This window comes from Oncorhynchus mykiss, chromosome 26, assembly GCF_057628025.1.
Source record: "Oncorhynchus mykiss isolate SJ-2025 chromosome 26, ASM5762802v1, whole genome shotgun sequence".
In the NCBI taxonomy this organism is placed as follows: domain Eukaryota; kingdom Metazoa; phylum Chordata; class Actinopteri; order Salmoniformes; family Salmonidae; genus Oncorhynchus; species Oncorhynchus mykiss.
Genome location: NC_143047.1, coordinates 35,402,323 through 35,427,933, shown reverse-complemented (window position 1 = coordinate 35,427,933; position 25,611 = coordinate 35,402,323). Strand labels below are relative to the sequence as shown.

General features: G+C 45.3%; 1 protein-coding gene across 8 annotated transcripts in view; it reads left to right on the top strand.

Annotated features, from left to right (window-relative positions):
• LOC110506172 (aryl hydrocarbon receptor nuclear translocator 2) overlaps positions 1-25,296 on the top strand; it is a 142,549-nt gene extending 117,253 nt beyond the window's left edge. For all 8 annotated transcript variants that reach the window (XM_090222863.1, XM_090222861.1, XM_090222862.1 and 5 more), the window contains 3 exons: positions 5,661-5,811; positions 21,885-22,030; positions 23,768-25,296. In XM_090222863.1, coding sequence (XP_090078989.1) covers positions 5,661-5,811; positions 21,885-22,030; positions 23,768-23,866 — 396 coding nt within the window. In that variant the 3' untranslated portion in view covers positions 23,867-25,296. The remainder of the gene's footprint in view (positions 1-5,660; positions 5,812-21,884; positions 22,031-23,767) is intronic.
• The last annotated feature ends 315 nt before the right edge of the window (positions 25,297-25,611 follow it).

The following is a 25,611-nucleotide window of genomic DNA, read 5'->3' as shown; positions in this document are numbered from 1 at the left end:
ACACATCTCTCTGCTAGTCTAGTAAAACACACACATCTCTCTGCTAGTCTAGTAAAACACACACATCTCTCTGCTAGTCTAGTAAAACACACACATCTCTCTGCTAGTCTAGTAAAACACACACATCTCTCTGCTAGTCTAGTACAACACACACGTCTCTGCTAGTCTAGTAAAACACACACGTCTCTGCTAGTCTAGTACAACACACACGTCTCTCTGCTAGTCTAGTACAACACACACGTCTCTCTGCTAGTCTAGTAAAACACACACGTCTCTGCTAGTCTAGTAAAACACACACATCTCTCTGCTAGTCTAGTAAAACACACACGTCTCTCTGCTAGTCTAGTAAAACACACACATCTCTCTGCTAGTCTAGTACAACACACACGTCTCTGCTAGTCTAGTAAAACACACACATCTCTCTGCTAGTCTAGTAAAACACACACATCTCTCTGCTAGTCTAGTAAAACACACACATCTCTCTGCTAGTCTAGTAAAACACACACATCTCTCTGCTAGTCTAGTACAACACACACGTCTCTGCTAGTCTAGTAAAACACACACGTCTCTGCTAGTCTAGTACAACACACACGTCTCTCTGCTAGTCTAGTACAACACACACGTCTCTCTGCTAGTCTAGTAAAACACACACGTCTCTGCTAGTCTAGTAAAACACACACATCTCTCTGCTAGTCTAGTAAAACACACACGTCTCTCTGCTAGTCTAGTAAAACACACACGTCTCTGCTAGTCTAGTAAAACACACACATCTCTCTGCTAGTCTAGTAAAACACACACGTCTCTGCTAGTCTAGTAAAACACACACATCTCTCTGCTAGTCTAGTACAACACACACGTCTCTGCTAGTCTAGTAAAACACACACATCTCTCTGCTAGTCTAGTAAAACACACACATCTCTCTGCTAGTCTAGTAAAACACACACATCTCTCTGCTAGTCTAGTAAAACACACACATCTCTCTGCTAGTCTAGTACAACACACACGTCTCTGCTAGTCTAGTAAAACACACACGTCTCTGCTAGTCTAGTTCAACACACACATCTCTCTGCTAGTCTAGTAAAACACACACGTCTCTCTGCTAGTCTAGTAAAACACACACATCTCTCTGCTAGTCTAGTACAACACACACATCTCTCTGCTAGTCTAGTACAACACACACGTCTCTCTGCTAGTCTAGTAAAACACACACGTCTCTGCTAGTCTAGTAAAACACACACATCTCTCTGCTAGTCTAGTAAAACACACACATCTCTCTGCTAGTCTAGTAAAACACACACGTCTCTCTGCTAGTCTAGTAAAACACACACGTCTCTGCTAGTCTAGTAAAACACACACATCTCTCTGCTAGTCTAGTAAAACACACACATCTCTCTGCTAGTCTAGTAAAACACACACATCTCTCTGCTAGTCTAGTAAAACACACACGTCTCTCTGCTAGTCTAGTAAAACACACACGTCTCTGCTAGTCTAGTAAAACACACACATCTCTCTGCTAGTCTAGTAAAACACACACATCTCTCTGCTAGTCTAGTACAACACACACATCTCTCTGCTAGTCTAGTAAAACACACACATCTCTCTGCTAGTCTAGTACAACACACACGTCTCTCTGCTAGTCTAGTAAAACACACACGTCTCTGCTAGTCTAGTAAAACACACACATCTCTCTGCTAGTCTAGTAAAACACACACGTCTCTCTGCTAGTCTAGTAAAACACACACGTCTCTGCTAGTCTAGTAAAACACACACATCTCTCTGCTAGTCTAGTAAAACACACACGTCTCTCTGCTAGTCTAGTAAAACACACACGTCTCTGCTAGTCTAGTACAACACACACGTCTCTCTGCTAGTCTAGTAAAACACACACGTCTCTCTGCTAGTCTAGTACAACACACACATCTCTCTGCTAGTCTAGTAAAACACACACATCTCTCTGCTAGTCTAGTAAAACACACACATCTCTCTGTTAGTCTAGTAAAACACACACACGTCTCTGCTAGTCTAGTAAAACACACACATCTCTCTGCTAGTCTAGTAAAACACACACGTCTCTGCTAGTCTAGTAAAACACACACATCTCTCTGCTAGTCTAGTAAAACACACACATCTCTCTGCTAGTCTAGTAAAACACACACGTCTCTGCTAGTCTAGTAAAACACACACATCTCTCTGCTAGTCTAGTAAAACACACACATCTCTCTGCTAGTCTAGTAAAACACACACATCTCTCTGCTAGTCTAGTAAAACACACACATCTCTCTGCTAGTCTAGTACAACACACACGTCTCTCTGCTAGTCTAGTAAAACACACACATCTCTCTGCTAGTCTAGTAAAACACACACATCTCTCTGCTAGTCTAGTAAAACACACACACGTCTCTGCTAGTCTAGTAAAACACACACGTCTCTGCTAGTCTAGTACAACACACACGTCTCTGCTAGTCTAGTAAAACACACACGTCTCTGCTAGTCTAGTACAACACACACGTCTCTGCTAGTCTAGTACAACACACACGTCTCTGCTAGTCTAGTAAAACACACACGTCTCTGCTAGTCTAGTAAAACACACACGTCTCTGCTAGTCTAGTACAACACACACGTCTCTGCTAGTCTAGTAAAACACACACGTCTCTGCTAGTCTAGTACAACACACACGTCTCTGCTAGTCTAGTAAAACACACACATCTCTCTGCTAGTCTAGTAAAACACACACGTCTCTCTGCTAGTCTAGTAAAACACACACATCTCTCTGCTATTCTAGTACAACACACACGTCTCTCTGCTAGTCTAGTATAACACACACATCTCTCTGCTAGTCTAGTAAAACACACACATCTCTCTGCTAGTCTAGTAAAACACACACATCTCTCTGCTAGTCTAGTAAAACACACACATCTCTCTGCTAGTCTAGTACAACACACACGTCTCTGCTAGTCTAGTAAAACACACACGTCTCTGCTAGTCTAGTACAACACACACGTCTCTCTGCTAGTCTAGTACAACACACACGTCTCTCTGCTAGTCTAGTAAAACACACACGTCTCTGCTAGTCTAGTAAAACACACACATCTCTCTGCTAGTCTAGTAAAACACACACGTCTCTCTGCTAGTCTAGTAAAACACACACGTCTCTGCTAGTCTAGTAAAACACACACATCTCTCTGCTAGTCTAGTACAACACACACGTCTCTGCTAGTCTAGTAAAACACACACATCTCTCTGCTAGTCTAGTAAAACACACACATCTCTCTGCTAGTCTAGTACAACACACACGTCTCTGCTAGTCTAGTAAAACACACACATCTCTCTGCTAGTCTAGTAAAACACACACATCTCTCTGCTAGTCTAGTACAACACACACATCTCTCTGCTAGTCTAGTAAAACACACACATCTCTCTGCTAGTCTAGTACAACACACACGTCTCTGCTAGTCTAGTAAAACACACACGTCTCTGCTAGTCTAGTTCAACACACACATCTCTCTGCTAGTCTAGTAAAACACACACGTCTCTCTGCTAGTCTAGTAAAACACACACATCTCTCTGCTAGTCTAGTACAACACACACATCTCTCTGCTAGTCTAGTACAACACACACGTCTCTCTGCTAGTCTAGTAAAACACACACGTCTCTGCTAGTCTAGTAAAACACACACATCTCTCTGCTAGTCTAGTACAACACACACGTCTCTGCTAGTCTAGTAAAACACACACGTCTCTGCTAGTCTAGTTCAACACACACATCTCTCTGCTAGTCTAGTAAAACACACACGTCTCTCTGCTAGTCTAGTAAAACACACACATCTCTCTGCTAGTCTAGTACAACACACACATCTCTCTGCTAGTCTAGTACAACACACACGTCTCTCTGCTAGTCTAGTAAAACACACACGTCTCTGCTAGTCTAGTAAAACACACACATCTCTCTGCTAGTCTAGTAAAACACACACATCTCTCTGCTAGTCTAGTAAAACACACACGTCTCTCTGCTAGTCTAGTAAAACACACACGTCTCTGCTAGTCTAGTAAAACACACACATCTCTCTGCTAGTCTAGTAAAACACACACATCTCTCTGCTAGTCTAGTAAAACACACACATCTCTCTGCTAGTCTAGTACAACACACACGTCTCTGCTAGTCTAGTAAAACACACACATCTCTCTGCTAGTCTAGTAAAACACACACATCTCTCTGCTAGTCTAGTACAACACACACATCTCTCTGCTAGTCTAGTAAAACACACACTTCTCTCTGCTAGTCTAGTACAACACACACGTCTCTGCTAGTCTAGTAAAACACACACGTCTCTGCTAGTCTAGTTCAACACACACATCTCTCTGCTAGTCTAGTAAAACACACACGTCTCTCTGCTAGTCTAGTAAAACACACACATCTCTCTGCTAGTCTAGTACAACACACACATCTCTCTGCTAGTCTAGTACAACACACACGTCTCTCTGCTAGTCTAGTAAAACACACACGTCTCTGCTAGTCTAGTAAAACACACACATCTCTCTGCTAGTCTAGTACAACACACACGTCTCTGCTAGTCTAGTAAAACACACACGTCTCTGCTAGTCTAGTTCAACACACACATCTCTCTGCTAGTCTAGTAAAACACACACGTCTCTCTGCTAGTCTAGTAAAACACACACATCTCTCTGCTAGTCTAGTACAACACACACATCTCTCTGCTAGTCTAGTACAACACACACGTCTCTCTGCTAGTCTAGTAAAACACACACGTCTCTGCTAGTCTAGTAAAACACACACATCTCTCTGCTAGTCTAGTAAAACACACACATCTCTCTGCTAGTCTAGTAAAACACACACGTCTCTCTGCTAGTCTAGTAAAACACACACGTCTCTGCTAGTCTAGTAAAACACACACATCTCTCTGCTAGTCTAGTAAAACACACACATCTCTCTGCTAGTCTAGTAAAACACACACATCTCTCTGCTAGTCTAGTAAAACACACACGTCTCTCTGCTAGTCTAGTAAAACACACACGTCTCTGCTAGTCTAGTAAAACACACACATCTCTCTGCTAGTCTAGTAAAACACACACATCTCTCTGCTAGTCTAGTACAACACACACATCTCTCTGCTAGTCTAGTAAAACACACACATCTCTCTGCTAGTCTAGTACAACACACACGTCTCTCTGCTAGTCTAGTAAAACACACACGTCTCTCTGCTAGTCTAGTAAAACACACACATCTCTCTGCTAGTCTAGTAAAACACACACATCTCTCTGCTAGTCTAGTAAAACACACACACGTCTCTGCTAGTCTAGTAAAACACACACGTCTCTGCTAGTCTAGTAAAACACACACGTCTCTCTGCTAGTCTAGTAAAACACACACATCTCTCTGCTAGTCTAGTAAAACACACACATCTCTCTGCTAGTCTAGTAAAACACACACGTCTCTCTGCTAGTCTAGTACAACACACACGTCTCTCTGCTAGTCTAGTACAACACACACGTCTCTCTGCTAGTCTAGTAAAACACAAGTCTCTCTGCTAGTCTAGTACAACACAAGTCTCTCTGCTAGTCTAGTACAACACACACGTCTCTCTGCTAGTCTAGTACAACACACACACTCAACTCTTTTTCCTTCTCTCTCTCTTCATCCAGTCCACTAAGGCCCAGTCCAGTCCGTTTGGGATAGGCTCCGGCCACAGTTACCAAGGAGACCCATCTTCCTATAGCCCCCTGTCCTCCCCTGCCACCTCATCGCCCAGCGGCAATGCCTACTCTGGACTGGCCAACCGGAGCACGGCGTTCGGTAAGCACCAGCCAATCACAGCAAAGCATTCCATCAAAAAGATTTTTGTCTCATTCTCTTCCAGGATTTATCCAATCATGTTTGCTCAGTGATAACATCAAAGGGTGTGTGTGTGTACATACTCTGGGATGCTGGCCTTTCATACTGGGATGCTGGCCTTTTAGGCAGAGTTGCAAAGAAAAAGCCATATCTCAGACTGGCCAATAAAAATAAAAGATTAAGATGAGCAAAAGAACACAGACACTAGACAGAGGAACTCTGCCTAGAAGGGCAGCATCCCAGAGTCGCCTCTTCACTGTTGACGTTGACACTGGACAGAGGAACTCTGCCTAGAAGGGCAGCATCCCAGAGTCGCCTCTTCACTGTTGACGTTGAGACTGGACAGAGGAACTCTGCCTAGAAGGGCAGCATCCCAGAGTCGCCTCTTCACTGTTGACGTTGACACTGGACAGAGGAACTCTGCCTAGAAGGGCAGCATCCCAGAGTCGCCTCTTCACTGTTGACGTTGAGACTGGACAGAGGAACTCTGCCTAGAAGGGCAGCATCCCAGAGTCGCCTCTTCACTGTTGACGTTGAGACTAGTGTTTTGTGGGTACTAGTTAATGAAGCTGCCAGTTGAGAACTTGTGAGGCGTCTGTTTCTCAGCAAGACACACTAATGTACTTGTCCTCTTGCTCAGTTGTGCACCGGGGCCTCCCACTCCTCTGTGGGACAGTTTGCACTCTTCTGTGAAGGGAGTAGTACACAGTGTTGTACGAGATCTTCAGTTCTTTGGCAATTTCTCACATGGAATAGCCATAATTCCACAGAACAATAATAGGCTGATGAGTTTCAGAAGAAATTTCTTTGTTTCTGGCCATTTTGAGCCTGTAATTGAACCCACTAATGCTGATGCTCCAGATACTCAACTTGTCTAAAGAAGGCCAGTTTTATTGCTTCTTTAATCAGAACAACAGTTTTCAGCTGTGCTAACACAATTGCAAGGGTTTTCTAATGATCAATTAGCCTTTTAAAATGATAAACTTGGATTAGCTAACACAACGTGCCATTGGAACACAGGAGTGATGGTTGCTGATAATGGGCCTCTGTATACCTATGTAGATATTCCATTAAAAATCAGCCGTTTCCAGCTACAATAGTCATTTACAACATTAACAATGTCTACACTGTATTTCTGATCAATTTGATGTTATTTTAATGGACACAAAAAATGGCTTTTCTTTCAAAAACAAATATATTTCTAAGTGACCCCAAACTTTTTAAATACTGTTTATATATATATACTGTTTATATACTGTACATACGTACTGTTTATACCCTGCTAGGTTTGCAAAATATTCCGTACATTCCCAAGTTTTCCAGAAATCCTGGTTGTACGATTCCTGGATTTCCTGCTCATTCCCTCTTGATTCTGGGAACCTTCCAATCGGGATTTCTGGAAACCTTGGGAATTTGGGGAAAGTTACTTAACCAAACCTGGGTCCTAACCTACAAACCTGGGTCCTAACCTACAAACCTGGGTCCTAACCTACAAACCTGGGCCCTAACCTACAAACCTGGGCCCTAACCTACAAACCTGGGTCCTAACCTACAAACCTGGGTCCTAACCTACAAACCTGGGTCCTAACCTACAAACCTGGGTCCTAACCTACAAACCTGGGTCCTAACCTACAAACCTGGGCCCTAACCTACAAACCTGGGTCCTAACCTACAAACCTGGGCCCTAACCTACAAACCTGGGTTCTAACCTACAAACCTGGGCCCTAACCTACAAACCTGGGTCCTAACCTACAAACCTGGGTCCTAACCTACAAACCTGGGTCCTAACCTACAAACCTGGGCGCTAACCTACAAACCTGGGCCCTAACCTACAAACCTGGGTCCTAACCTACAAACCTGGGCCCTAACCTACAAACCTGGGTCCTAACCTACAAACCTGGGTCCTAACCTACAAACCTGGGTCCTAACCTACAAACCCGGGTCCTAACCTACAAACCTGGGTCCTAACCTACAAACCTGGGTCCTAACCTACAAACCCGGGTCCTAACCTACAGGTTTTGGTGCAGTCTTTGTTCCTGCCAAGCACTTCTCTGAGGAGTTGAATTCAACGCCTGGGACAGTCTGTTTCTTTCATGATTGGCCGCTTGGGTTCATGTTGAGGCTTTCACAGTGTTCTCTTGAAAAAGCCTGAAAATAGTAGGAATTGGAAATGTCTGTTCTTGTCCTCATAGCCTGTGTCTGCTTGGCTGAACGTGTGTGTGTGTGTGTGTGTGTGTGTGTGTGTGTGTGTGTGTGTGTGTGTGTGTGTGTGTTTTCTACTTGTCAGGTGTCGGTCCGTATCATCAGACTGTCTATGCTCTGCTATAGTGACATACCAACTTACCTCTTAACATTCTGTCTGACATTCTAACATCCCTGTGGGACAGCAGTGGGTCTTCATTAATGTGGCATGTTTCTCTCCTCTTAACACTTCACTGGCTGAATCTACTTTACGTATATTTAACATCCACACACACAGCACGTTTAACACACACACACACACACAGCACGTTTAACACACACACACACACAGCACGTTTAACACACACACACACACAGCACGTTTAACACACACACACACAGCACGTTTAACACACACACACTCCACGTTTAACACACACACACACACACACAGTACGTTTAACACACACACAGCACGTTTAACACACACACACACACACACACAGTACGTTTAACACACACACAGCACGTTTAAAACACACACACACAGCACGTTTAACACACACACACACACACAGCACGTTTAACACACACACACACAGCACGTTTAACACACACACACACACACACAGACACACACACAGGAATGTGAAAACATTGTGAACATATCCTTTAGGGTGATTTTAGAAGTGAAGTGTTGACAGTACAGTGTACATCCTTGTCTTTTGGGATATGTTATGTAAAGTGAGGTCATGTTTTAGCAATGTACCATCTCCACAAAGGAAACCTGGTAACATACCTAAACCTCTCCATGTGGGCTGTGCACTGACTATCTCCGTTGGACTAGGGTAGAGGTTAAAGGTCAAAGCTAAACGTACTATGTGCTGGGGTTGCCTTGCAGTCCAACCAAGAGGAATGGAATCCACAGCAGATATTCAGCAGCTACAGGGGGAAAGCTGTGTTTTTGATGACAGATGTTGCTGTCGTTACATATGAGACATTAAAAATGGAGTAGAACAGACGGCAGCACTTTCATAAATCTCTCCCCCTCAGTCGTCCAGAATCTGTCCAGGCTATACTTTACTGTTGGGGCAGAACATCTAGCTTGTGCATTTAAATAGTGTATTAGAATGTATTAGTAGTAGTGGCACATCTCAGGGCATCATAGATCTGTGTCTCTCTCTCCTCTGTCCTCTCTGTCTCTCTATCCTATCTGTCTCTCTCTCCCTATTTCTTTGTCCTCTCTCTTTCTCTCTCCTCCCTCTTTCTCTCTCCTCCCTCTTTCTCTCTCCTCCCTCTTTCTCTCTCTCCTGTCTTTTTCTTAATCTCTCTCAGCTGGGGGGAATGGGTGTCTGGTCTATCCATGACCATCTGATGAGCTTTTAATGGACAATCATTACACTAATGGACTAGTCCTCTATCCTTCTAACACACATACTCTCCCTTTGTCCTTCTGTCTCTCTCTCTCTCCTCCGGGCTAGTCTTGGTGCAGAGACAGAGGTGAGGAGAGATATTAAGAAATAGAAGTGAATTACAGCCGATCTGTTTCCCAGCACTTCTCATTTCCTCTGTCGTTGTGTGTTTAGTCATTTCCCTTTATTGTTGTGTTTGTTTACTTTGTCAGTCATTTACCGATTTGTTTCCATTCTATAAACAAACAATCATCCCTCCGCTCGTCTGACTAATCGTTCCTCCCTCCCTCATTATTTACGGCGATAAACTGTCAAGGTTCCGTGTGCTGAGGAGTGTGTTTATGGTCATCTCTCTCAGCAGCAGGATATGAGTTATGCTAGGGGATATATTGTAGAGCTTATCAATCCACTTCTGTTTAATGTGGAGAGACCCCCCACTCATATACACACACACACACACACACACACACACACACACACACACACAGAGAGAGAACTCATAGCTCTGAAATCATCCCCCTACAGGGTGTCATGCAGTGTGTTAGTGCACCAGACAGTATTTGTCTCCCTGTGTGTCTGTCTGGCTCAGTAGGTGTCTGTCTGTAGAGAGGAGAGAGGAAATGAAGTGGAACGACTGCTGCTGTGTTTCTCACTTGTGAGAGTGTGTGAGGTCATCACAGTGGGACACAGTCGCTCCTCAATGCTCTGTGTGTGAGGTCATCACAGTGGGACACAGTCGCTCCTCAATGCTCTGTGTGTGAGGTCATCACAGTGGGACACAGTCGCTCCCCAATGCTCTGTGTGTGAGGTCATCACAGTGGGACACAATCGCTCCCCAATGCTCTGTGTGTGAGGTCATCACAGTGGGACACAGTCGCTCCTCAATGCTCTGTGTGTGAGGTCATCACAGTGGGACACAGCCAGGCCACTCCTCAATGCTCTGTGTGTGTGCATGCATCTATAGATGTGTGTGTGGGTGAGCACGTGCGAGTAGCAGTCTGTGCGCGTGTGTGTGCGCATACGTCCACGTAACTTAGATATCTCCCTGTCTTTAATATTCCATCTTGGAGGAACATGTAACTTAGATATCTCCCTGTCTTTAATATTCCATCTTGGAGGAACATGTAACTTAGATATCTCCCTGTCTTTAATATTCCATCTTGGAGGAACATGTAACTTAGATATCTCCCTGTCTTTAATATTCCATCTTGGAGGAACATGTAACTTAGATATCTCCCTGTCTTTAATATTCCATCTTGGAGGAACGTGTAATTTACATGCCCCCAATACATCATACCACATAACTCAGTTTATTACCCAGGCCTACAAGCAAAGAGGCACTGAGTTTGAAGGTAGGCCTTGAAATACATCCACAGGTAAACCTCCTATTGACTGAAATTATGTCAATTAGCCTATCAGAAGCTTCAAAAGCCATGACATCATTTTCTGGAATTTTCCAAGCTTTTTAAAGGCACAGTCAACTTAGTGTATGTAAACTTCTGACCCACTGGAATTGTGATACAGTGAATTATAAGTGAAATAATCTGTCTGTAAACAATTGTTGGAAAAATGGTTAGACTGGTGTTATATCACTTCATGGCCTGTGTCTCTGTGCAGTGGTTAGACTGGTGTTATATCACTTCATGGTCTGTGTCTCTGTGCAGTGGTTAGACTGGTGTTATATCACTTCATGGTCTGTGTCTCTGTGCAGTGGTTAGACTGGTGTTATATCACTTCATGGTCTGTGTCTCTGTGCAGTGGTTAGACTGGTGTTGTATCACTTCATGGTCTGTGTCTCTGTGCAGTGGTTAGACTGGTGTTATATCACTTCATGGTCTGTGTCTCTGTGCAGTGGTTAGACTGGTGTTATATCACTTCATGGTCTGTGTCTCTGTGCAGTGGTTAGACTGGTGTTATATCACTTCATGGTCTGTGTCTCTGTGCAGTGGTTAGACTGGTGTTATATCACTTCATGGTCTGTGTCTCTGTGCAGTGGTTAGACTGGTGTTGTATCACTTCATGGTCTGTGTCTCTGTGCAGTGGTTAGACTGGTGTTATATCACTTCATGGTCTGTGTCTCTGTGCAGTGGTTAGACTGGTGTTATATCACTTCATGGTCTGTGTCTCTGTGCAGTGGTTAGACTGGTGTTATATCACTTCATGGTCTGTGTCTCTGTGCGGTGGTTAGACTGGTGTTATATCACTTCATGGTCTGTGTCTCTGTGCAGTGGTTAGACTGGTGTTATATCACTTCATGGTCTGTGTCTCTGTGCAGTGGTTAGACTGGTGTTATATCACTTCATGGTCTGTGTCTCTGTGCAGTGGTTAGACTGGTGTTATATCACTTCATGGTCTGTGTCTCTGTGCAGTGGTTAGACTGGTGTTATATCACTTCATGGTCTGTGTCTCTGTGCAGTGGTTAGACTGGTGTTATATCACTTCATGGTCTGTGTCTCTGTGCAGTGGTTAGACATCACTTCATGGTCTGTGTCTCTGTGCAGTGGTTAGACTGGTGTTATATCACTTCATGGTCTGTGTCTCTGTGCAGTGGTTAGACTGGTGTTATATCACTTCATGGTCTGTGTCTCTGTGCAGTGGTTAGACTGGTGTTATATCACTTCATGGTCTGTGTCTCTGTGCAGTGGTTAGACTGGTGTTATATCACTTCATGGTCTGTGTCTCTGTGCAGTGGTTTGACTGGTGTTATATCACTTCATGGTCTGTGTCTCTGTGCAGTGGTTAGACTGGTGTTATATCACTTCATGGTCTGTGTCTCTGTGCAGTGGTTAGACTGGTGTTATATCACTTCATGGTCTGTGTCTCTGTGCAGTGGTTAGACTGGTGTTATATCACTTCATGGCCTGTGTCTCTGTGCAGTGGTTAGACTGGTGTTATATCACTTCATGGTCTGTGTCTCTGTGCAGTGGTTAGACTGGTGTTATATCACTTCATGGTCTGCGTCTCTGTGCAGTGGTTAGACTGGTGTTATATCACTTCATGGTCTGTGTCTCTGTGCAGTGGTTAGACTGGTGTTATATCACTTCATGGTCTGTGTCTCTGTGCAGTGGTTAGACATCACTTCATGGTCTGTGTCTCTGTGCAGTGGTTAGACTGGTGTTATATCACTTCATGGTCTGTGTCTCTGTGCAGTGGTTAGACTGGTGTTATATCACTTCATGGTCTGTGTCTCTGTGCAGTGGTTAGACTGGTGTTATATCACTTCATGGTCTGTGTCTCTGTGCAGTGGTTAGACATCACGTCATCGTCTGTGTCTCTGTGCAGTGGTTAGACTGGTGTTATATCACTTCATGGTCTGTGTCTCTGTGCAGTGGTTAGACATCACTTCATGGTCTGTGTCTCTGTGCAGTGGTTAGACTGGTGTTATATCACTTCATGGTCTGTGTCTGTGCGGTGGTTAGACTGGTGTTATATCACTTCATGGTCTGTGTCTCTGTGCAGTGGTTAGACTGGTGTTGTATCACTTCATGGTCTGTGTCTCTGTGCAGTGGTTAGACTGGTGTTATATCACTTCATGGTCTGTGTCTCTGTGCGGTGGTTAGACTGGTGTTATATCACTTCATGGTCTGTGTCTCCGTGCAGTGGTTAGACTGGTGTTGTATCACTTCATGGTCTGTGTCTCTGTGCAGTGGTTAGACTGGTGTTATATCACTTCATGGTCTGTGTCTCTGTGCAGTGGTTAGACATCACTTCATGGTCTGTGTCTCTGTGCAGTGGTTAGACTGGTGTTGTATCACTTCATGGTCTGTGTCTCTGTGCAGTGGTTAGACTGGTGTTATATCACTTCATGGTCTGTGTCTCTGTGCAGTGGTTAGACTGGTGTTGTATCACTTCATGGTCTGTGTCTCTGTGCAGTGGTTTGACTGGTGTTATATCACTTCATGGTCTGTGTCTCTGTGCAGTGGTTAGACTGGTGTTATATCACTTCATGGTCTGTGTCTCTGTGCAGTGGTTAGACTGGTGTTATATCACTTCATGGTCTGTGTCTCTGTGCAGTGGTTAGACTGGTGTTATATCACTTCATGGTCTGTGTCTCTGTGCAGTGGTTAGACTGGTGTTGTATCACTTCATGGTCTGTGTCTCTGTGCAGTGGTTAGACTGGTGTTATATCACTTCATGGTCTGTGTCTCTGTGCAGTGGTTAGACTGGTGTTGTATCACTTCATGGTCTGTGTCTCTGTGCAGTGGTTTGACTGGTGTTATATCACTTCATGGTCTGTGTCTCTGTGCAGTGGTTAGACTGGTGTTATATCACTTCATGGTCTGTGTCTCTGTGCAGTGGTTAGACATCACTTCATGGTCTGTGTCTCTGTGCAGTGGTTTGACTGGTGTTATATCACTTCATGGTCTGTGTCTCTGTGCAGTGGTTAGACTGGTGTTATATCACTTCATGGTCTGTGTCTCTGTGCAGTGGTTAGACTGGTGTTATATCACTTCATGGTCTGTGTCTCTGTGCAGTGGTTAGACTGGTGTTATATCACTTCATGGTCTGTGTCTCTGTGCAGTGGTTAGACTGGTGTTATATCACTTCATGGTCTGTGTCTCTGTGCAGTGGTTAGACATCACTTCATGGTCTGTGTCTCTGTGCAGTGGTTAGACTGGTGTTATATCACTTCATGGTCTGTGTCTCTGTGCAGTGGTTAGACTGGTGTTATATCACTTCATGGTCTGTGTCTCTGTGCAGTGGTTAGACTGGTGTTATATCACTTCATGGTCTGTGTCTCTGTGAAGTGGTTAGACTGGTGTTATATCACTTCATGGTCTGTGTCTCTGTGCAGTGGTTTGACTGGTGTTATATCACTTCATGGTCTGTGTCTCTGTGCAGTGGTTAGACTGGTGTTATATCACTTCATGGTCTGTGTCTCTGTGCAGTGGTTAGACTAGTGTTATATCACTTCATGGTCTGTGTCTCTGTGCAGTGGTTAGACTGGTGTTATATCACTTCATGGCCTGTGTCTCTGTGCAGTGGTTAGACTGGTGTTATATCACTTCATGGTCTGTGTCTCTGTGCAGTGGTTAGACTGGTGTTATATCACTTCATGGTCTGCGTCTCTGTGCAGTGGTTAGACTGGTGTTATATCACTTCATGGTCTGTGTCTCTGTGCAGTGGTTAGACTGGTGTTATATCACTTCATGGTCTGTGTCTCTGTGCAGTGGTTAGACATCACTTCATGGTCTGTGTCTCTGTGCAGTGGTTAGACTGGTGTTATATCACTTCATGGTCTGTGTCTCTGTGCAGTGGTTAGACTGGTGTTATATCACTTCATGGTCTGTGTCTCTGTGCAGTGGTTAGACTGGTGTTATATCACTTCATGGTCTGTGTCTCTGTGCAGTGGTTAGACATCACGTCATGGTCTGTGTCTCTGTGCAGTGGTTAGACTGGTGTTATATCACTTCATGGTCTGTGTCTCTGTGCAGTGGTTAGACATCACTTCATGGTCTGTGTCTCTGTGCAGTGGTTAGACTGGTGTTATATCACTTCATGGTCTGTGTCTCTGTGCGGTGGTTAGACTGGTGTTATATCACTTCATGGTCTGTGTCTCTGTGCAGTGGTTAGACTGGTGTTGTATCACTTCATGGTCTGTGTCTCTGTGCAGTGGTTAGACTGGTGTTATATCACTTCATGGTCTGTGTCTCTGTGCGGTGGTTAGACTGGTGTTATATCACTTCATGGTCTGTGTCTCCGTGCAGTGGTTAGACTGGTGTTGTATCACTTCATGGTCTGTGTCTCTGTGCAGTGGTTAGACTGGTGTTATATCACTTCATGGTCTGTGTCTCTGTGCAGTGGTTAGACTGGTGTTATATCACTTCATGGTCTGTGTCTCTGTGCAGTGGTTAGACATCACTTCATGGTCTGTGTCTCTGTGCAGTGGTTTGACTGGTGTTATATCACTTCATGGTCTGTGTCTCTGTGCAGTGGTTAGACTGGTGTTATATCACTTCATGGTCTGTGTCTCTGTGCAGTGGTTAGACTGGTGTTATATCACTTCATGGTCTGTGTCTCTGTGCAGTGGTTAGACTGGTGTTATATCACTTCATGGTCTGTGTCTCTGTGCAGTGGTTAGACTGGTGTTATATCACTTCATGGTCTGTGTCTCTGTGCAGTGGTTAGACATCACTTCATGGTCTGTGTCTCTGTGCAGTGGTTAGACTGGTGTTATATCACTTCATGGTCTGTGTCTCTGTGCAGTGGTTAGACTGGTGTTATATCACTTCATGGTCTGTGTCTCTGTGCAGTGGTTAGACTGGTGTTATATCACTTCATGGTCTGTGTCTCTGTGCAGTGGTTAGACTGGTGTTATATCACTTCATGGTCTGTGTCTCTGTGCAGTGGTTTGACTGGTGTTATATCACTTCATGGTCTGTGTCTCTGTGCAGTGGTTAGACTGGTGTTATATCACTTCATGGTCTGTGTCTCTGTGCAGTGGTTAGACTAGTGTTATATCACTTCATGGTCTGTGTCTCTGTGCAGTGGTTAGACTGGTGTTATATCACTTCATGGCCTGTCTCTGTGCAGTGGTTAGACTGGTGTTATATCACTTCATGGTCTGTGTCTCTGTGCAGTGGTTAGACTGGTGTTATATCACTTCATGGTCTGCGTCTCTGTGCAGTGGTTAGACTGGTGTTATATCACTTCATGGTCTGTGTCTCTGTGCAGTGGTTAGACTGGTGTTATATCACTTCATGGTCTGTGTCTCTGTGCAGTGGTTAGACATCACTTCATGGTCTGTGTCTCTGTGCAGTGGTTAGACTGGTGTTATATCACTTCATGGTCTGTGTCTCTGTGCAGTGGTTAGACTGGTGTTATATCACTTCATGGTCTGTGTCTCTGTGCAGTGGTTAGACTGGTGTTATATCACTTCATGGTCTGTGTCTCTGTGCAGTGGTTAGACATCACGTCATGGTCTGTGTCTCTGTGCAGTGGTTAGACTGGTGTTATATCACTTCATGGTCTGTGTCTCTGTGCAGTGGTTAGACATCACTTCATGGTCTGTGTCTCTGTGCAGTGGTTAGACTGGTGTTATATCACTTCATGGTCTGTGTCTCTGTGCGGTGGTTAGACTGGTGTTATATCACTTCATGGTCTGTGTCTCTGTGCAGTGGTTAGACTGGTGTTGTATCACTTCATGGTCTGTGTCTCTGTGCAGTGGTTAGACTGGTGTTATATCACTTCATGGTCTGTGTCTCTGTGCGGTGGTTAGACTGGTGTTATATCACTTCATGGTCTGTGTCTCCGTGCAGTGGTTAGACTGGTGTTGTATCACTTCATGGTCTGTGTCTCTGTGCAGTGGTTAGACTGGTGTTATATCACTTCATGGTCTGTGTCTCTGTGCAGTGGTTAGACATCACTTCATGGTCTGTGTCTCTGTGCAGTGGTTAGACTGGTGTTGTATCACTTCATGGTCTGTGTCTCTGTGCAGTGGTTAGACTGGTGTTATATCACTTCATGGTCTGTGTCTCTGTGCAGTGGTTAGACTGGTGTTGTATCACTTCATGGTCTGTGTCTCTGTGCAGTGGTTTGACTGGTGTTATATCACTTCATGGTCTGTGTCTCTGTGCAGTGGTTAGACTGGTGTTATATCACTTCATGGTCTGTGTCTCTGTGCAGTGGTTAGACTGGTGTTATATCACTTCATGGTCTGTGTCTCTGTGCAGTGGTTAGACTGGTGTTATATCACTTCATGGTCTGTGTCTCTGTGCAGTGGTTAGACTGGTGTTGTATCACTTCATGGTCTGTGTCTCTGTGCAGTGGTTAGACTGGTGTTATATCACTTCATGGTCTGTGTCTCTGTGCAGTGGTTAGACTGGTGTTGTATCACTTCATGGTCTGTGTCTCTGTGCAGTGGTTTGACTGGTGTTATATCACTTCATGGTCTGTGTCTCTGTGCAGTGGTTAGACTGGTGTTATATCACTTCATGGTCTGTGTCTCTGTGCAGTGGTTAGACATCACTTCATGGTCTGTGTCTCTGTGCAGTGGTTAGACTGGTGTTATATCACTTCATGGTCTGTGTCTCTGTGCAGTGGTTAGACTGGTGTTATATCACTTCATGGTCTATGTCTCTGTGCAGTGGTTAGACTGGTGTTATATCACTTCATGGTCTGTGTCTTTGTGCAGTGGTTAGACTGGTGTTATATCACTTCATGGTCTGTGTCTCTGTGCAGTGGTTAGACATCACTTCATGGTCTGTGTCTCTGTGCAGTGGTTAGACTGGTGTTATATCACTTCATGGTCTGTGTCTCTGTGTAGTGGTTAGACTGGTGTTATATCACTTCATGGTCTGTGTCTCTGTGCAGTGGTTAGACATCACTTCATGGTCTGTGTCTCTGTGCAGTGGTTAGACTGGTGTTATATCACTTCATGGTCTGTGTCTGTGCAGTGGTTAGACTGGTGTTATATCACTTCATGGTCTGTGTCTCTGTGCAGTGGTTAGACTGGTGTTATATCACTTCATGGTCTGTGTCTCTGTGCAGTGGTTAGACTGGTGTTATATCACTTCATGGTCTGTGTCTCTGTGCAGTGGTTAGACTGGTGTTATATCACTTCATGGTCTGTGTCTCTGTGCAGTGGTTAGACTGGTGTTATATCACTTCATGGTCTGTGTCTCTGTGCGGTGGTTAGACTGGTGTTATATCACTTCATGGTCTGTGTCTCTGTGCAGTGGTTAGACTGGTGTTGTATCACTTCATGGTCTGTGTCTCTGTGCAGTGGTTAGACTGGTGTTATATCACTTCATGGTCTATGTCTCTGTGCAGTGGTTAGACTGGTGTTATATCACTTCATGGTCTGTGTCTCTGTGCAGTGGTTAGACTGGTGTTATATCACTTCATGGTCTGTGTCTCTGTACAGTGGTTAGACTGGTGTTATATCACTTCATGGTCTGTGTCTCTGTGCAGTGGTTAGACTGGTGTTATATCACTTCATGGTCTGTGTCTCTGTGCAGTGGTTAGACTGGTGTTATATCACTTCATGGTCTGTGTCTCTGTGCAGTGGTTAGACATCACTTCATGGTCTGTGTCTCTGTGCAGTGGTTTGACTGGTGTTATATCACTTCATGGTCTGTGTCTCTGTGCAGTGGTTAGACTGGTGTTATATCACTTCATGGTCTGTGTCTCTGTGCAGTGGTTAGACTGGTGTTATATCACTTCATGGTCTGTGTCTCTGTGCAGTGGTTTGACTGTTGTTATATCACTTCATGGTCTGTGTCTCTGTGCAGTGGTTAGACTGGTGTTATATCACTTCATGGTCTGTGTCTCTGTGCAGTGGTTAGACTGGTTTTATATCACTTCATGGTCTGTGTCTCTGTGCAGTGGTTAGACTGGTGTTGTATCACTTCATGGTCTGTGTCTCTGTGCAGTGGTTAGACTGGTGTTATATCACTTCATGGTCTGTGTCTCTGTGCAGTGGTTAGACTGGTGTTATATCACTTCATGGTCTGTGTCTCTGTGCAGTGGTTAGACATCACTTCATGGTCTGTGTCTTTGTGCAGTGGTTAGACTGGTGTTATATCACTTCATGGTCTGTGTCTCTGTGCAGTGGTTAGACTGGTGTTATATCACTTCATGGTCTGTGTCTCTGTGCAGTGGTTAGACTGGTGTTATATCACTTCATGGTCTGTGTCTCTGTGCAGTGGTTAGACTGGTGTTATATCACTTCATGGTCTGTGTCTCTTTCCAGTGGTTAGACATCACTTCATGGTCTGTGTCTCTGTGCAGTGGTTAGACTGGTGTTATATCACTTCATGGTCTGTGTCTCTGTGCAGTGGTTAGACTGGTGTTATATCACTTCATGGTCTGTGTCTCTGTGCAGTGGTTAGACTGGTGTTATATCACTTCATGGCCTGTGTCTCTGTGCAGTGGTTAGACTGGTGTTGTATCACTTCATGGTCTGTGTCTCTGTGCAGTGGTTAGACTGGTGTTATATCACTTCATGGTCTGTGTCTCTGTGCAGTGGTTAGACTGGTGTTATATCACTTCATGGTCTGTGTCTCTGTGCAGTGGTTAGACTGGTGTTATATCACTTCATGGTCTGTGTCTCTGTGCAGTGGTTAGACTGGTGTTATATCACTTCATGGTCTGTGTCTCTGTGCAGTGGTTAGACTGGTGTTATATCACTTCATGGTCTGTGTCTCTGTGCAGTGGTTAGACTGGTGTTATATCACTTCATGGTCTGTGTCTGTGCAGTGGTTAGACTGGTGTTATATCACTTCATGGTCTGTGTCTCTGTGCAGTGGTTAGACTGGTGTTATATCACTTCATGGTCTGTGTCTCTGTGCAGTGGTTTGACTGGTGTTATATCACTTCATGGTCTGTGTCTCTGTGCAGTGGTTAGACTGGTGTTATATCACTTCATGGTCTGTGTCTCTGTGCAGTGGTTAGACTGGTGTTATATCACTTCATGGTCTGTGTCTCTGTGCAGTGGTTAGACTGGTGTTGTATCACTTCATGGTCTGTGTCTCTGTGCAGTGGTTAGACTGGTGTTATATCACTTCATGGTCTGTGTCTCTGTGCAGTGGTTAGACATCACTTCATGGTCTGTGTCTCTGTGCAGTGGTTTGACTGGTGTTATATCACTTCATGGTCTGTGTCTCTGTGCAGTGGTTAGACTGGTGTTATATCACTTCATGGTCTGTGTCTCTGTGCAGTGGTTAGACTGGTGTTATATCACTTCATGGTCTGTGTCTCTGTGCAGTGGTTAGACATCACTTCATGGTCTGTGTCTCTGTGCAGTGGTTAGACTGGTGTTATATCACTTCATGGTCTGTGTCTCTGTGCAGTGGTTAGACTGGTGTTATATCACTTCATGGTCTGTGTCTCTGTGCAGTGGTTAGACATCACTTCATGGTCTGTGTCTCTGTGCAGTGGTTTGACTGGTGTTATATCACTTCATGGTCTGTGTCTCTGTGCAGTGGTTAGACTGGTGTTATATCACTTCATGGTCTGTGTCTCTGTGCAGTGGCTTGACATCATGGTGTTTCTACAGTCACAGTATTGTTGGTTAGGAACACCTAGGTGAAATATCAGACACCTTGGGTACACTCAGCAGATCAATACATTTATGAGTAGGATGTCTTCCTCGTTACATTAGTGGTACAGGAACACAAACACACCCCAAACACTGATTTGTATTTGATAAATGACATGTCTCTCTAGGAAGCCAACAGCGGTGGCTCTCCCCTCTGATCCTCTCAGATAAGGATTTATTAACTAGTCAGGTCAAGACTTCAAAGCTGTTTATGACGTCAGCAAGATAAAACATTGGTTTTACAGCCTTACTAGCTACTGCATCACTTTCCCCTGTCGTGGTATGTAGCCGTTTTATTTATGGGATAGGGAGGTGTGTGTGTGTGTGTGTGTAAAGTACATGTCTATCTATATACATGAATGCAGACCTGCATGTTGGTGCTGGCATCCAGCTCTCCAGAAACATTCCTAACAGCATCTCTAACCTCTCCCCTGAGGGAGATATGTATTATTCCCTACATAGTGGACTACTTTTGATCAGGGCTGTCTATATATAGCACTATATAGGGGACAGGGGGCCATTTGGCATGTAGACATGTATTAGTGTTGGGCCTGTAGGGAACAGAGAACATTGATGACTGTATTCTATCTGAACACCAAAGGTGGTGAAGGGTCACCTCACACTTACGCAATGTGTTGCTGACTGCTCACTGTGTCTCTCCCCCTCCTCCTCCCTCTCCCTCCTCCTCCCTCCTCCCTCTCCCTCCTCCTACCTCTCTACTTTGTCCTCCTCCCCCTCTCTCCTCCCTCTCCCTCCTCCTACCTCTCTACTTTGTCCTCCTCCCCCTCCTCCTCCCTCTCCCTCCTCCTCCCTCCTCCCTCTCCCTCCTCCTACCTCTCTACTTTGTCCTCCTCCCTCTCCCTCCTCCCCCTCCTCCCTCTCCCCCCCCCTCCTGCCTCTCTTCTTTCTCCTCCTCCCTCCTCCCCCTCCCTCCTCCCCCTCTCTCCTCCTCCTTCTCCCCCCTCCTCCTCCCTCTCCCTCCTCCCCTTCTCTCCCCCCTCTCCTCCTCCCTCTCTTCTTTCTCCTCCTCCCTCTCCCTCCTCCTCCTCCTCCCTCTCCCTCCTCCCTCTCCCTCCTCCCCCTTCCACCTCCTCCTCCCTCTCTTCTTTCTCCTCCTCCTACCTCTCTTCTTTCTCCTCCTCCCTCCCTCCCCCCTCCTCCTACCTCTCTTCTTTCTCCTCCTCCCCTCCTCCCCCCTCCTACCTCTCTTCTTTCTCCTCCTCCCTCTCCCTCCCCCCCTCCTCCTACCTCTTCTTTCTCCTCCTCCCCTCCTTCCTCCCTCCCCCCTCCTCCTACCTCTCTTCTTTCTCCTCCTCCCCTGCTCCCTCCCTCCCCCCTCCTCCTACCTATCTTCTTTCTCTTCCTCCCTCCTCCCTCTCTCCTCCTCCTCCTCTCTCTAGATGTGTCAGGAGAGGGCAGTCAGAGTGGGGGTCAGTTCCAGGGTCGGCCCAGTGAGGTCTGGTCCCAATGGCAGAACCAGCACCATGGCCAACAGGGAGGAGAGCCACACTCTCACCCCAACCCCTCCCAGACAGAGGTGTTCCAGGTAATACAGAGACACCCCCTAACCCCTCCCAGACAGAGGTGTTCCAGGTAACACACACCCTAACCTCTCCCAGACAGCGGTGTTCTACAGAGACACGCCCTAACCCCTCCCAGACAGGTGTTCCAGGTTATACAGAGACACACCCTAACCCCTCCCAGACAGAGGTGTTCCAGGTAACACACACCCTAATCCCTCCCAGACAGAGGTGTTCCAGGTAACACACACCCTAATCCCTCCCAGACAGAGGTGTTCCAGGTAACACACACCCTAACCCCTCCCAGACAGAGGTGTTCCAGGTAACACACACCCTAACCTCTCCCAGACAGCGGTGTTCCAGGTAACACACACCCTAACCCCTCCCAGACAGAGGTGTTCCAGGTAACACACACCCTTACCTCTCCCAGACAGAGGTGTTCCAGGTAACACACACCCTAATCCCTCCCAGACAGGTGTTCCAGGTAACAGAGACACACCCTAACCCTTCCCAGACAGAGGTGTTCCAGGTAACACACACCCTAACCTCTCCCAGACAGCGGTGTTCCAGGTAACACACACCCTAACCCCTCCCAGACAGAGGTGTTCCAGGTAACACACACCCTAACCCCTCCCAGACAGAGGTGTTCCAGGTAACACACACCCTAACCTCTCCCAGACAGAGGTATTCCAGGTAACACACACCCTAACCCCTCCCAGACAGAGGTGTTCCAGGTAACACACACCCTAATCCCTCCCAGACAGAGGTGTTCCAGGTAAAAGAGACACACCCTAACCCCTCCCAGACAGAGGTGTGCCAGGTAACACACACCCTAACCCCTCCCAGACAGAGGTGTTCCAGGTAACACACACCCTAATCCCTCCCAGACAGAGGTGTTCCAGGTAAAAGAGACACACCCTAACCCCTCCCAGACAGAGGTGTTCCAGGTAAAAGAGACACACCCTAACCCCTCCCAGACAGAGGTGTTCCAGGTAACACACACCCTAATCCCTCCCAGACAGAGGTGTTCCAGGTAACAGAGACACACCCTAATCCCTCCCAGACAGAGGTGTTCCAGGTAAAAGAGACACACCCTAACCCCTCCCAGACAGAGGTGTTCCAGGTAACACACACCCTAATCCCTCCCAGACAGAGGTGTTCCAGGTAACAGAGACACACCCTAATCCCTCCCAGACAGGTGTTCCAGGTAACAGAGACACACCCTAACCCTTCCCAGACAGAGGTGTTCCAGGTAACACACACCCTAACCCCTCCCAGACAGAGGTGTTCCAGGTAACACACACCCTAATCCCTCCCAGACAGAGGTGTTCCAGGTAACACACACCCTAATCCCTGCCAGACAGAGGTGTTCCAGGTAACACACACCCTAATCCCTCCCAGACAGAGGTGTTCCAGTTAACAGAGACACACCCTAACCCCTCCCAGGCAGCGGTGTTCCAGGTAACAGAGACACACCGGGGTTAGCCCCTTCCAGACAGCAGTGTTCCAGGTAACACAGAGAGACACTAACTCTTCCAGGTATCATGCACACCAATCCCAAACTCCAATATCCTACAGTAATCCATGTGTATGAGAGGCAGGAAGAGAGGTCACCTTGGACACACTGGGCTTCAATGGCTTATTTCCTCTCCTTCCCTGGCCTGAGCCCAGGGTACACAGTGCTGTGTGATATGGCTCCACATGAAAGTCTGTGTCCCTGATCCTGATCTTTCCTCTCTCCCTCCCCGTCTGTCTCTCTGTAGGACATGTTGCCGATGGCAGGAGACCCAACACAAGGAACAGCCAACTACAACATTGAAGACTTTGCTGATCTGGGCATGTTCCCTCCCTTCTCCGAGTAGAACCCTTTAACGTTCTATCAATGGAACACTGCTCTGTTCTTCCACTAGAACCCTCTGATAGAGGAAAAGGAATAGAACACAATGTGCTGGTTCCTTCATGGCTCCCCAACCTCACCACACACTTTATCACACAGTGAATGTCCAGATGCACCCTCTCATAAACACACTCTGACACATACCTGTTTCCTTTACGAGAAGAGAGTTGGTTCTATAGAAGACTGGTACATTGCTAGTGGTGTGCTGACCTTTTCCTTTGTAATAATGTCTTCTTCATTCACTTAAATGATGCCTGTTCTTTTAACAAAGGCTTGTGAATTTAAAGGTGCAATCTGTAACTTTCATTTCCCCTAGTGGCATCTGGAAGTACTACAAAATATGCCAAGAAGCAGTAAAAAAATACAAAGCCTAGAAAATTCACCAGTGCAGACACCCCCCCCCCCCCCCCCCCCCCCCCCACCTTCCGTTTGCAAACCATTGCAGAGGCAGGCAGCACTTTTGGGGGGGAAACAAAAATGACAGATTGCACCTTTTAAGCTGCCAATATCCACTTTGCGCTCCACTCTGCCAAACTGCTCCAGGCCAAGAGACACTCACCACGCTGATCAATGTTGGTACCATCGATACATATTATCATACAGGATGCCACTGCTGCTCCTCCCTCAGTATTACATTAAGCTTTATGCTGTAAATTATACCTATATGTAGTGATGTTCATAACACCTAGATAAAACCTACGGAAGTCTAGAAGGATTCTGTGTAGAAAAAATAAAGATTCCACTCACCGGCAAAAGTCGCTAAGCTACAATGCTTAAGTGCACTTCATCGAAGCTAACCGCTAAAACTCACCAGCTTGTTAAAAAGGGAAAAACCGCCATACCGCCAAAGCAACGCAGTACAGTATATATACTAGTTTAGTGTATCCTTGTGGCTCTCGCTGCTCTACTTTATAACTTTATTATATTATTCTCTTTCCTGATTATTAACAGAGACTAGTAGAGAATTCTACTTTATAGCGAGGGAACTTTTACATGATAGATTGTGTACCGTGTCTCTGGTTAATGACTGATGGGACAGAATGATAGATTGTGTACCGTGTCTCTGGTTAATGACTGATGGGACAGATTCTACAACTGGAATCCTTTTGCTAAAAAAAAAATCTAAAAATGTATGTTTTTGTAAATAATGTGATTTTTATGTTGACTCGTTACTTTTACACAGTATCCGTTGTTTTTTGTGTAGGTTTATGTAGGTGTCATCAATGTGTGCAATGTGAGTACATATTTAACTATCGGTACTTAGTTTAGTCTTAATTGTACATTGAGTTTAAGGAAACTGTATAAAAGTGTGTAAATGTTACCCATTATTTTTGTTTAACACATTTTTGTGCTTGTGAAAATAAATGTTTATTGGTTACGTGGCTTCTAATCAAAGAAGTGTTTCCGGGCAGATTTTTGTGTCGTGGAATATAGTGTAGAAATAATAAACACAAAACCATAAAGTGCAAGAAGAACATTGGAGAACATGGAGGAAACCAGGTTTTATTTCTAATGGTTCCAGACAAGTAATAGTGTGCCATTGTTTGAGACACATCCTTGTCCGGTGTTTTTGTAATGGAGACGATCTCCAATCTAGTCTAAAGATTAGATTTACTAAGGGATATGATAGGTCTGTCTCTACTGGAGGTTTCTGTTTCTTGTCATAACATATAGTCATGAGAAGATGTGTGTGTTTATCACTCATTCATT